The sequence below is a fragment of the Corythoichthys intestinalis genome, chromosome 16 (assembly GCF_030265065.1).
Source record: "Corythoichthys intestinalis isolate RoL2023-P3 chromosome 16, ASM3026506v1, whole genome shotgun sequence".
Lineage (NCBI taxonomy): Eukaryota > Metazoa > Chordata > Actinopteri > Syngnathiformes > Syngnathidae > Corythoichthys > Corythoichthys intestinalis.
This window is the reverse complement of record NC_080410.1, coordinates 40,830,192-40,843,674: the sequence shown is the minus strand read 5'-3', so window position 1 is coordinate 40,843,674 and position 13,483 is coordinate 40,830,192. Positions and strand designations below refer to the sequence as shown.

The window sequence follows — 13,483 nt, the reverse complement described above, 5'->3', positions numbered from 1 at the left end:
GTTGGCTATTCTGTCAGAATATTGTAGCGTCACCGGGGTCTGGCGGCGGCACCGTGATTGACACATCAACGCGAGGTTCTTATTGGTGCACCCGGTGTGCCAGCGCGTCATCCAATTGGTGGACTAGATTGCCGCCTGTGTATAGACCCCAATCACATGACGTCACAACTCCGCCCCCCTGACTGGAGCCGCCATATTGTGTGTCAGCTTGTCGTGTTTACACATTACCGCTACGTACATGCCTCCTATTACGGCGTGTTTTTCTGCTCGTTAACATTAATAATCAAAATGGTGAAGGTGTGTGTGGCGGTTGGTTGCAGTAACAGAGAAGATAGACGGAGAGACTTGAAGTTCTACCGTATTCTGAGAGACCCGAAGAGGAGAGCGAGATGGACTGCTGTAATTCGGCAAGAATTCTGGGCACCAAACGATCACCACAGACTATGTAGTAGTCATTTTATATCTGATAAGATGCATTTAATATATATTTAGAAGATTTTGGGCTGACAACCACAATTAAGATTATTGTGTGACGTTGGTGATTGGGGTCTATATAGTTGCCTCTTTTTCTTTGGGGGGCGGAGTTGTTGTTTTGTTGGTGTTGTTGGCGGTAAGCAGAGTAAAAAGAGGGAGAAAAATACCACGACTTCCGTGTCTAATTTTTCGCTGCCAAGCGAGCGTTACAATATTAATTAAAAATGAATGAAAACTAAATACTATTGAATATGTCATCATTATCATTTTTAAAATTTAAGTGACGGGTAAAAATAGATTATGACCGGATTTTTATGACCCTGTCAGTCAAAATGACAGACAACGAAAATGTCTAGCGCAACTTCTGATATATATATATATATATAGGGTGTCCATAAAGTCTCTTAACCATTTCAAACATTTATTAAAAATGCAATTGATTAGATATTTTATTCAGATTTGTTCTATTGTATTCAGCGTTTATTGAAGTTTTTTTGTTACCTCTTTTAATACACTTCTACCTGGGCACCATTAGTTGCACGAAGCGCATCAAGACGGTACTCGATTTCTTGCCATGTTCGCTGTAGGATAGCCTCATCAATTGTGGCAATGGCATCAGTAATCATTCATTTAAGGTCAGTAATGTCCCTTATATTTGTTCGATACACGATATCTTTAACATAGCCCCATAGAAAGAAGTCTAGGGGAGTGATATCTGGTGAACTTGGCGGCCAAGGAATTGGCCCATCCCCTCCAAACCATTGGTCTGGAAATGTTTGATAGAGGAACCCACGAACATGCAGCCCCCAATGTGGTGGTGCACCATCTTGCAGAAAAATGATGGTTGGTTGAAGGTCATTCAGTTGTGGTGCCACATATTTAGTTAAAAGGTCAAGGTAAACATTTGCAGAAGAGTCATTTGTGCTTCGTGCAACTAATAGTGCCCATGTAGAAGTGTATTAAAAGAGGTAGAAAAAAACTTCAATAAACGCTGAATACAATAGAACAAATCTGAATTAAATATCTAATCAATTGCATTTTTAATACATTTTTGAAATGGTAAAGAGACTTTATGGACACCCTGTATTTATATGGCGGAAAACACAGACAAGACTGAAAAAGCACTTTCTGCTCTTGCACTCCTCTTTAAAAGAAACTGCTGTATTTTAAGCCAAAACAACTGTTGTGTTTGATAGTACAATAAGTGTATATGCTGCCATAGCACATTCATGGCGCATTAAGCCCCCAAACTATTTTTAATTTGTCCGTTTTACCCTGAAAACCCCCGTTTACAGACGTCGCGCAACTGCTTGTGTTTCAACCTAGCCATAAAAAGATGGTAAGTAATTATATTTATTATTCAAAATGTCTGTCATTTTTAGCTTTGAATCATTAATTCATGTCTGATATTTAGTTAAAAAAACAGACTTTAAAAAATTATTCACTCGCATATTTTATATTTTAAACAAATTACGTCACAATGAAAAATTTGGCGTCTGTAAAAAAGTCACGGATATCTACCTCATAACTATTGCTTAATAGTATTTTTTTTCTGTTACTGTCGCATCGATATGTTAGATGATAAATAATTGATCCAAAAAAAAAAAAAAAAAAATTAATAATGTTTAAAAGGGTAACTATATGAAAAAGAAAGTCTCAACCACTCCTTTTTGTCTGCGATTTCTGCATCGCGACCCTTGTTATATATCACCATGTTTCACCCATAAAGTGAAAAAAAATTTGGCTGTGGCCATTCATAGCTGTGTCTTCACACTCGGTGATACATGCTACATGGAGTTTTTTGATCGAAACAAGGTAAGTACCATTGATATCTCGCTAAAATCGTGGTGTCTTTCATTCTGCTCTCGCGCGCTCTCACCTCCAGTTAGGGTTTTGCTGTTTAAAAAAAAAAACTTTAAATGCGCCCCTGCTCAAAATTTTTGTTCCACCAGAAAATTGAGATTTTAAGCTTTCCAATGATATATCACACATGCATATAGGACAATTTTGAAATTTGGCCAAATTGGGGGTCTCAGAGTTCAAACCACCTTAGTGTTTTCCGTCATATATGTATATGTGTGTATGTATATATATATATATATATATATATATATATATATGTTTTTTGTTTTTTTTAATGAAACGAACTTGTACTAAAATGAATCTTACGTAAATAACATTGTCCTGTGCTAACATTTTAAAAATATTTCATATCTTTACCGTACATTTAACATTTACTGCTTTTTTAAACATACTGTACATCCGAGGGTCAAAAAATGAATACTATTAGCGTCGGTGACGTCATCTCTGCCAGTAATTCAGATGACTTCCAGCCTAGCTGTTCCGTTGACATATTTTCCCTCCCTCTGTTCTCAACAGAATTTAATAGCGTACCGGGGGAGTGAGTCATTCACTAAAACGGCGAGGCTGCGACAGTACTAAAGAACGACTAGCAAACCCCTTCGCCATTAAATCCCACCCTTTTTTATGATATCTACATTCTGATTGGCTAGCGCTCTTGAACTGTGTCAACTATTGACGGACAGGGTTGTCAGTTAAACAGATTATGGGGTTTGTTTGGCTGGAAGTGGAAACGCCGCAATGTATACAGGATTTCAGACGTGAGATCTACGCGACGTGGGTGGAGAACTTGTGACACTTTTCGTCGTATTTGTCCGTTGTCAAACGCATTTTTTTGGTCGAAAAGTCGCGAGGGGTGGAGAGATTATCGGAGGTTCCTGAAAGAAGAAGGTTTATTACAAGTCAGGTAAGCAGTCATAACTACTACTTGATATTTAGATATACTTATTGTAATCTAGTTTTATTGGATATAGATGAGTTTTGCTTTGAATTTGCTAATTGAGTCGTTTATGTGAGGGTTTTCTAGCATGATCACTTGTTCATCTTGAAAAATACATGTGCGCTAGCACCATATCGGGGTTATGTAAGTTTTATTGACAAAAGGTATCGTTGGAAAATGTTCGTGCCAACCACATTCAGGTGCACTGCAACTGTAAACTTGCATTTTAAGGTCGTTAACACCAATTATCCACATTAAACGAGATAAAATTTTGGATTTAAATTCTGGTTTAGCCACGCCCATCTCCATCCCTGCTGCAGGACAACATGGCTGAGCGCTGCACTTGCACTGGCCTGTTTACACGAAGCACAAATTTCAGAACCAATCGAATCATTAAAATAAATTTTAGCTGGCAAGATGATGATTTCAAACGAATCTAAAGTTTACATCTGAATAGCTTTTGTTGTGTCGGTTTCAAATGGATGTTTGCCATTATGCTGTTGTTTTTTTTAAACAATTGCTTGTCATAATAAACCTTCTAATTCTCCTATACTATTGAGCTACCGTTATTTTCATAAAAAAAAACGGCTTTTATGTTCGCACTTGTAGTAGCACGGTTTGGTTTTCATAAAATGACAATTTTTCATTGTCCCACCTCTACATTGCAATTTATGCTCACATACGGCTGTTAATTTTTAATAGCTGTTTCAGTATGCTTACCTACCACAATAATACCCTAGCAAAGAAAAACTACCAGACAAAACCCATTTTTAAAATGGTCATTCTATTAGGGGCGTGACGATATGTCGAAAAGGTGATATATCGCAATACTTTGTAATGCCTCAAAATCGTCAACCAAAATGCCCCGGAATCAACAAGAAATGACCTGTAAATGCCCCCAAATCAACGGAAAGTGACCTGAAAATGCCCTAAAATCAACAGGAAGTGACCTTGATTTTAACCTAAATACACAGTCAGGAGGTGACCTGAAATGAACACGAAGTGACCCAGGACTACCCCGAAATTAACTGACACAATTATCTGACACGTAAATAGTGCTGCAACGATTAATCGATTAACTCGAGTAATTCCTTTAGAAAAAAGCTTTGAATGAAATTTAGCTGCTTTGAGGATTCGTTTAATTAGAGTGCTGTTGTAATAGTTTGTTTTTAAAATGTTGCATTTAGTTTTATTGATCTGGGCGGTTCAAGTGGCAACAGTGAATATGTTATAACTCGTCTATACGTTATAACTTGGCTGAATCCAGCTGCTCCCTGTTAAGACCAACATAAGGTATGTTTTTGTTTGAGCTAATATGTCAGTTTATGAATTTGTTTTTTAGTTTAAAAAGAGCATTGTTAAAAAACCAACCTTTTGTTGTACTTCTTTATATTGTTTGAAGCTAAGCTCATGTGTTTTAATTTATTTTTTAAATGCATTTATTGCTTTTGTGAAATGAAAGTGCAACCCTACATAGTTTCAAGAAACACACAGGAATTTTATTTTGTATTTGCATTTAATGCTCTTTTGAAAGTGTAAGCTTAACAACCTAAAATAAGTATATGATTGCAAGCATAAGCACTTGTTTGTTTTACATCTCCTAATTTTTTTCTGCCTTTATTCCGGAGTCACACAGGGTGTCCATAGCACACATTAAATGTTCGTAATCCGATGACTTGATTATTAAACTAACTAATTGATAGATTAATTTAGTGGTGCAACGATTAATCGATTAACTCGAGTATTCGATTGGGAAAAAAAAAATTGAATTAAATTTTGCTGCTTCGAGTATTCGTTTGATTAAAGTGGCGTCGTAATGGTTTGTTTTGAAAGTGTTTGCCTTTAGTTTTATTGATTTGGGTGGATACACTGCCCTCTAGTCTGCCTCATTCAAATTGCTGAATTCACCTGCTCCCTGTTAAGACCAACATTAGCTGAGTTTTTGTTTAAGCAAATTTTTTTTTATGCATTCGTGATTTAGTTTAAAGGTATATTTAGCCAATTTTTGTGGGCATATGTGTCTGAACCATTTGTTTAGAGCATTGTATAAATAAAAAAAAAACAATTAGTATTTTATAGCATTTAAGCTAGCGGACTTTTACTATATAAGTTAGCAAATTGTTCTTTTGTAGTACCTAGATTCTTATTTATTTTTTATACCGTTTGACGCTCAGCTAAGGTATTTTAATTTTTTATGTTCCTTATCTGATTACTCGATTATTCGAACTAACTTTTTCATCAATTAATCGACTACTAAAATAATCGATAGCTGCAGCCCTAGATTAATCAATTACCTACAGTAAATAATCGATAGTTGCAGCCCTACACGCAAGTGTTCCAAAACTGACGTGAAACAAAATCGACAGGAAGTTACCAGTGGGAAAAGCAAAGAAGCCCCATGCAACTTCTCCACAGTGTAATGTCATAATTGTGACGGTCTTATGACAGTCTTATGGCACATGAGTTATGAGGCGAGTTCAAATAAAGTGTTAAGTGAGTCACTTCCTTTTTCAGTAACCCAAAATCAAGAGGAAGTGACCTGTAAACACCCCAGAATCAACAGGAAGTGTCCTGTAAATGCCCTGAAAGGAAAAGGAAGTGAGTGAAAATCAACAGAAAATGATGTGAAATGCCCCAAAATGAACTCACTGACGGCTATAGACATCCAATCTGTTTGAAGTGGGAGGGATGGCAGCAAATGAACGAACTCACAGCAGAAGGATGATAATAGCTTTTTTCTGTTTATAAGTATTAGCTTCTTATTTAATATGGTTGTAAGGAAGACCTTTTTGTCGTTCCCTTCAGGGAATGCCATAGAATACTTGATGATAACGTAATTTGCTGCTAATTGATAATCAATGAAAACATCTCTTAACTCTCAGGTTACACTAGTGTAACTTCAACCCGATATGTAGCTCGCCAACACAAAGGCAACAGAATCCATTGTTTGTTACTGACAAGGAAGTGAGCATCACGGAAGCGCATGGTTGTATTGACATTTCTTTAAATTTTTTTTAGGTCAGATTAAGTTAAGATGGCCCAGTGGAACCAGTTGCAGCAGCTGGAGACTAGGTATCTGGAGCAGCTGTACCACCTGTACAGTGACAGTTTTCCCATGGAGCTGCGACAATTCCTCGCACCATGGATCGAAAGTCAGGACTGGTGAGTGACAGGTTGAACTGGAATAAAAACGGGCGGGCAGTTTAGTGACCTGTTTTCCCGTAAACATTTGTATCTGTTTTATAAGGCACTTCCCGCACGGCCATAAAAGCGTCCTGCCGATAAATGAGAAAGTTGTTAATGGGTAATTTTTGTCACCCGCTTCCTTATAGTCGAATAGATCTTCCTGGAATCTATTTAGGCTGGTGTCGTAATTGTTGTAATTATTACCTATTCAGGTTTTTATTTGTTCTCAAAATAAAGATAATTGTTGGAATTCATGTTACGTTTTCAAGGTTGAAATTAAGGCACTTTAAAATAAGACAAATTTTAACTAGGGTTGTTCCGATCATGTATTTTTTGCTCCCGATCCGATCCCGATCGTTTTAGTTTGAGTATCTGCCAATCCCAATATTTCCCAATCCAATCGCTTTTTTTTTTTGCTCCCGATTCAATTCCAATCATTCCCGATAATTTTTCCCGATCATATACATTTTGGCAATGCATTAAGAAAAAAATGAATAAAACTCGGACGAATATATACATTCAACATACAGTACATAAGTACTGTATTTGTTTATTATGACAAATCCTCAAGATGGCATTTACATTATTAACATTCTTTCTGTGAGAGGGATCCACGGATAGAAAGACTTGTAATTCTTAAAGAATAAATGTGAGTTTGTATATTGTGACTAAATATTGCCATCTCGTGTATTTGTTGAGCTTTCAGTAAATGATACTGCAGCCATTTAACTTCTGCGCAAATGCATGACGGGAAGTGCAACCATGACTGTGCGTAGGGGCACCAATTGATATATCTTCTCTGCGTTGGGAAAAGAACATAGGGTGTTAAGAAAATGATCAACTACTACCTTTCTTCCCCACATTGCCTCCCACGTTATTTTTAATTGCTGAGAGAGGTATTGTAAGGCTTTAGCCACATAAAAAATTAGAGATGCACGATAATATCGGTCACCGATAATTATCGGCCGATAATGGCAATTATGACGTCACACAGATAATCCAGATAAAACGAAATTCAACCGATATTGCAATCCGATAAGTATATACTTGATTTAGCCTCCAAATGTGCGCAATTAACAGTTTTGTCCAATTCTGCTTGTTTTAAGGAGGTGTTTTTGCAGTGTAGTAATGTGATATATGTTAGCAATGGCTTAATTTTAAAGGCATTTTTGTGCAACTTGGGTGTTTACTCTCTAAGTAATTGTTGCCAAAAGCTTACCATTACACAACGTCATTGCAATTGTTTAGTTGTTGGAATTTACTACTTGTTCACATTTGATGTGGAAAAAATAGCACTAAATTACATTTTTGCACAGTAACATTTGATCTTTGTATACTTTAAAATTTTACATACATATTTGAATAGAATTATCGGCGTGACATTATTGGTTATCGGGTGGAAGGGGCAGGAAATTATCGGTTATCGATATCGGTTGAAAAATGTATTATCGTGCATCACAATAAAAAATGGCTCCAAAGGCTGTCAAAATTCTCCCTACTCATTTTACGCTGCCTTTTAGCGCTATCTATAGGTAATACGGCGTCTTTATAGATTGAACGCGACAGTACGTTAGTGGGTCGTGCAGCGCATGCGTTAATTATTTAACGTGATTAATTTTAAAAAATTAATTACCGCCGTTAAAGCAATAAATTTGATAGCTCAACTTTAAGTCAAAACTACTCTGGATGAGTCAAAACTACTCTGGCTGAGTGTAAGACATTTTGTCTGTAACGTTAAATACAATTAGAGAACAATTTTTTTTGCCGATTCCGATACTTTGAAAATGACGTGATTGGACCCGATCGATCGGGACATCTTTAATTTTAAGGATTGACAATACTAGAGGCGTGCGAAATTTCCGATTCTTAGATTATTCGCCATTCGGCTGTGGAAGATTCGAGAACGATTCACAAACATCCAAATTCCGATTATTGAATTATACCAGGTAAAGCGGAACTAAAACACAGTCGGTGCGGTCTTCGGGATCCAATGAGGAACGGACCGAAAGTAAATATCATGTTCAACTCATGCCGCTAGCTAAAAAAAACCAATCATACCTGACTGCGTCCGACAGCCGCTACAAACAACGCCCAGTTGCTAATTGCTACAAACATAGGGCCATATATGGCTACAGTAGATATCACATACAGTGGGGAGAACAAGTATTTGATACACTGCCGATTTTGCTGGTTTTCCCACTTGCAAAGCATGTAGAGGTCTCTAATTTGTATCATAAGTTCTCTTCAACTGTGAGGGACGGAATCTAATACAAAAAAACAGAAAATCACGTTGTATGATTTTTAAATAATAAATTTGCATTTAATTGCATGAAATAAGTATTTGATACATCACAAAAATCAAACTTAATATTTGGTACAGAAACCTTTGTTTGCTATTACAGATACCAAACAGAACTTCTCCAGAGCCTTCAGGTTTCGGGGCTGCTGCCGGGCAACACGGACTTTCAGCTCCCTCCATAGATTTTCTATCGGGTTCAGATCTGGTGACTGGCTAGGCCACTCCAAGACCTTAAGATGCTTCTTACGGAGCCACTCTTTAGTTGCCTTGGCTGTGTGCTTTGGGTCGTTGTCATGCTGGAAGACCCAGCCACGACCCATCTTCAGGGCTCTCACTGAAGGAAGGAGGTTGTCAGCCAAGATCTGGCGATACATAGCCCCATCCATCCTCCCCTCAATACGGTGCAGTCTTCCTGTACCCTTGGCAGAGAAGCAGCCCCCAAAAAATAATGTTTCCTCCTCCATGTTTCACGGTTGGGATGGTGTTCTTGGGGTTGTACTCATCCTTCTTTTATTTTAGCGCAGGAAGCATAAAACAGGTTGTAGTTCCGCACGCGAGAGCATTTACACACCCGCCCACCCCATTTAGAGAGTGTTTAAAGGTATTTAAAGGGTTAATACCGGGTTACATCGCCAGAGCAGGACGGAACTCGCTCGTAAACCGGGGACTACCTGTTTTTATAAATATACGTATATATCCTACATATGTCAATATTAAAATAACTACTGACACTTTTTCACTCACTCAGCAATCCTTTTGTATTATTTTTACAGGACTTTTGCTGCCAACAAGGAGTCTCACGCTACCCTGGTGTTCCACAATCTCCTGGGTGAGATCGATCAACAATACAGCCGCTTCCTGCAGGAGAACAACGTCCTCTACCAGCACAACCTGCGACGGATCAAGCAGCACCTGCAGAGCAAATACCTCGAGAAGCCCATGGACATTGCCCGCATCGTCGCCCGCTGCTTGTGGGAGGAGCAACGACTGCTGCAGACAGCCACCGCTGCCGCGCAGGTCCGAAGCGACACGCAATGATCAGTTTTCAACTCATCTGCAGGCATTGGGTTAATAGACTGGATGATTTTATGATGTAGTTTTAATATATTTCTATCAGGATGGACAGGCCGCCCACCCCACAGGGACGGTGGTGACAGAAAAGCAGCAAATTCTGGAACATAACCTTCAAGACATCAGGAAACGAGTGCAGGTTTGCTTTGATATAATAATTTTCTGTACACTTTTCTGTACAATTTTCTGTAAAAAAATAAAACTTCACATTAGTCATGCTAACTAAAGTTATTAAGTGGATATAACTTAAATTCTTCAGTAACTTATTACCATATTTTCAGCACTATAAGACACACCTAAAAGCTTTTCTCGAAATTGCGCTTAATGATCCCATGCGACTTCTAGACAGGTTTCCGAAGTACTTCCGCTTTGTTTCCTTATGTCTGCAAGCAACTTGACACTTCAGTTTCAGTTTATTCGCACATCATCAAATACAGTACATAATCATACGCTAGCAGTTCACATGTTAAGATGGGCAAATAGGACACTCCAAAGAAGCCATTCAAAGCTTTTAGCAGGGGCCCAGTTAGACAACACACACATACACACACACGTAGGCACACACACAATTAACTGTGGACAATTTCAAAATTTTGGTTACATTGGATTTGGTAAGAGACATCAGTAGTGTTATTCAAATAATCAGCATATTATATATACATTGCTAGGAGATGAGTTTTGAGTTTTTTCTTAAAGATGGAGATGGAGTGTGACATTTTAAGTGTTTCATCCAATTCATTCCAAATCTGTGGTCCTTTGCACACAATGCTAAAGCTTGTACACTTTAGCCTTCGTTTTTTCCCTGTGATTTGAAGTTTTCTTCTGGTAGTGTATGTGTGTTGAGGAGTACAGACTGGGACGAGGTCACCTAATTTATAATTTAGTCGATAGATAATCTGATACATTACACAAGCATTTTGGTAATAGTTGTGGTCTTTAAGCCTCAGGAGGTGGTGGCGGTGAAAAATTATTTTAGTTGGAGCATTAAACTCAGACCATGTTAGGGCACGTATAACTTTTTTCTGTAGTATTTCAAGCTTTTTTAAATAAGTCGGATATGTGTTGCACCATATGACATTACAGTATTGTAAGTGTGGTTCAAATAAAGATTTATACAAAATGAGAAGTGCAGAGAGTGGGAGATAGTGTCTCAGTTTAAAGAAAAGAGCAGCATATCTTGACAGTTTATGTGTAAGATCATCAATATGTTTTCTAAAATTAAGGCACTCATCAATATGGACTCCCAAAAATTTTGTAGAGTCGACCCTTTCTATGTTTTCTCCGTTTATGTTTAGGCAGATTTGTTTAGTGGCTTGTTTTTTATGAGAGCGAAACACAATGTAATTTGTTTTATTGATATTTAGAGATAGTTCATTACATCTCTAAATATTGCAACTTCCGTTTTAGAATTTGAGGGCTGGTTATTCTGTTATTATTATCAACATTGTCATATGCTATTGTTTAGCCACAACTGGATTCATCACCTGATTACTAGTCATCCTTTACAAAACCGCTGAAAACAGAAATGTCGTTTAATACATCTGCAGGTGACCTAAAGATCATGATTTTACGACACTGTGCGCTGGTCCTCATGAAAATCTTTCTTATGGCAAAACACTACCGCTTTTTTCCACCAGCGTTGCTAAAATCGACCAAAACTGAAAAGTTACCTAGTGTTGCTTTAAAATATTGACTTTTGACTAACAACTTTTTCTTGTTCTCCATCAAAACTTACCAAAATTTAACCTGAATATCAAGTTCTGGCATTTTTTTCAAATAGTGGATTTCCACTCCTACGTTTGCCGTTACATTAAAATGTCTTCTCGCTTCCTACAGGATATGGAGCAAAAGATGAAGATGCTGGAGAACCTACAGGACGACTTTGATTTCAATTACAAGACACTGAAAAGCCAAGGAGGTACAGTAATACACAAGTAGGGAGGGACCTCTGGGTAGCTCACGATATTAGTGCTGCAACGATTAATCGATTAACTCCAGTAATTCGATTAGGAAAAAAGCTTCGAATCAAGTTTTGCTGCTTCGAGTATTCGTTTTAATTAGAATGGCGTTGTAATGGTTTGTTTTGAAAGTGTTTGTATTTAGTTTTATTGTTTTGGGTGGAAACAATGCCCTCTAGTGGCAACATTGAATGTGGCATAACTTATTTAACATGGCTGAATCCAGCTGCTCCCTGGTAAGACCAACATAAGGTAAATTTTTGTTTGAGCTAATGTTTTTTTAATGCATTCATAATTCACTTTGTAGGTATATTTAGCCGCTATTTGTGAGAGTATGCGTTTGAACGATTTGTTATGAGCATTGTGAAAAAACGTGAAGCAATCTTAGCAAGCCTTTGTTCTACATCTCCTAAAATTTATTTTGCAATGCATTAAATCTTCCTAATCCGATTACTCGTATCTTCAAACTAACTAGTTCATAGATTAATCGACTACTAAAATAATCGATAGTTGTAGCCCTATACGATACGATGCGATTTGCGATACAAGGCTTGTGATAAAGATTGTCTAACGAAATGGCAATATAACAATTATGGATACATGGGTAAAAAATAAACTTAAAATATTTTACTATACATGTTATAAACAGACAAAGAAGCTCTCTTCCTTTTTCTGCTGTGAATTGAATTAAGTTTATCATTAGTAGACGTCCAATTCATTTGAACTGGGAGGGTGGCAGCGAATGAACGAATGTTCATTCACTGCCATCCCTCCCACATAAAACGGATTGAACGTCTATGCCAGCCAATGGCAACCAATGAGTTTCATGATAGCTTATTGGACTTATTGAAAATGTTTGAAATGTACTACTACATGTGTTGAAATGCCTATTTGCTAATTGTTCTTTGCCCTAACTGAAAGTTTATGGCCATTTGAAAATTTGAATTGGAACATTACATAAGTTATACGGCACCACTAGCTTTGGAAGGGGGATGTAATGATAGCTATGCTATGAGTTTTCTATAGCGGGCGCCGCCTCCATTCTTATGTAGGGATGGGAATTGATAGGATTTTTCCGATTCCGATTCCATTATTGATATTGCTTAACGATTCGATTCTTTATCGATTCTCTTATCGATTCTAATTTGGGGGAAAAGAAGAACAAACGTTTTGATTGTCATCGAGTTTGTTTAATCAGAACTCACAACCTTACAAACTCACAACGAAATCAAAAGAGGCCCAAAGCCTCAATGTTAACTATGGCAATAAGTGGCAAATACACAAGAATGTGTAACATTTTACTGAAACATTTATCTAATAGAAATAAAAAATATTGGTATATATTGGCAGATAGGTTGTTGTTCTGCCTTTGGCAATATGTGTTAAAACAGGGGTCCCCAAACTTTTTCCTGTGAGGACCACATAACTTTTCCCTTCTCTGATGAGGGGCCGGGGTCAGTTTGTAACAGAAAAAGTGTGACGATTGCAGAAGTGCATAAATGTAAAAAATTATTGTTTTTCAGAAAGCCACAATCAAATAACCCTTTCTGGATTCTTCACGGAATGAAAGTAAATAAAATAAAAATAATGATATAATAATTAATAATAAAAACACTATTAATTAAATACATAATAACCAAATAACCCTCTCTGAATTCTTCAAGGAAAAAGGCCAGGAAATAAATAACACGATTG

At 37.3% G+C, this 13,483-nt stretch overlaps 1 protein-coding gene across 7 annotated transcripts in view; it reads left to right on the top strand.

Annotated features, from left to right (window-relative positions):
• The first annotated feature begins 3,037 nt into the window (after positions 1 to 3,037).
• The window catches only part of stat3 (signal transducer and activator of transcription 3 (acute-phase response factor)), a 44,957-nt gene continuing 34,511 nt past the window's right edge, over positions 3,038 to 13,483 (top strand). For 4 of the 7 annotated variants that reach the window (XM_057861062.1, XM_057861060.1, XM_057861061.1 and 1 more), the window contains exons 1-5: positions 3,039 to 3,241; positions 6,293 to 6,436; positions 9,533 to 9,776; positions 9,877 to 9,969; positions 11,667 to 11,748. In XM_057861062.1, the coding sequence (XP_057717045.1) occupies positions 6,309 to 6,436; positions 9,533 to 9,776; positions 9,877 to 9,969; positions 11,667 to 11,748 (547 nt within the window). In that variant the 5' untranslated portion in view covers positions 3,039 to 3,241; positions 6,293 to 6,308. Of the gene's footprint in view, positions 3,242 to 5,788; positions 5,873 to 6,292; positions 6,437 to 9,532; positions 9,777 to 9,876; positions 9,970 to 11,666; positions 11,749 to 13,483 lie in introns of all 7 variants that reach the window. The other 3 variants (XM_057861064.1, XM_057861063.1, XM_057861059.1) reach the window with 2 other exon arrangements.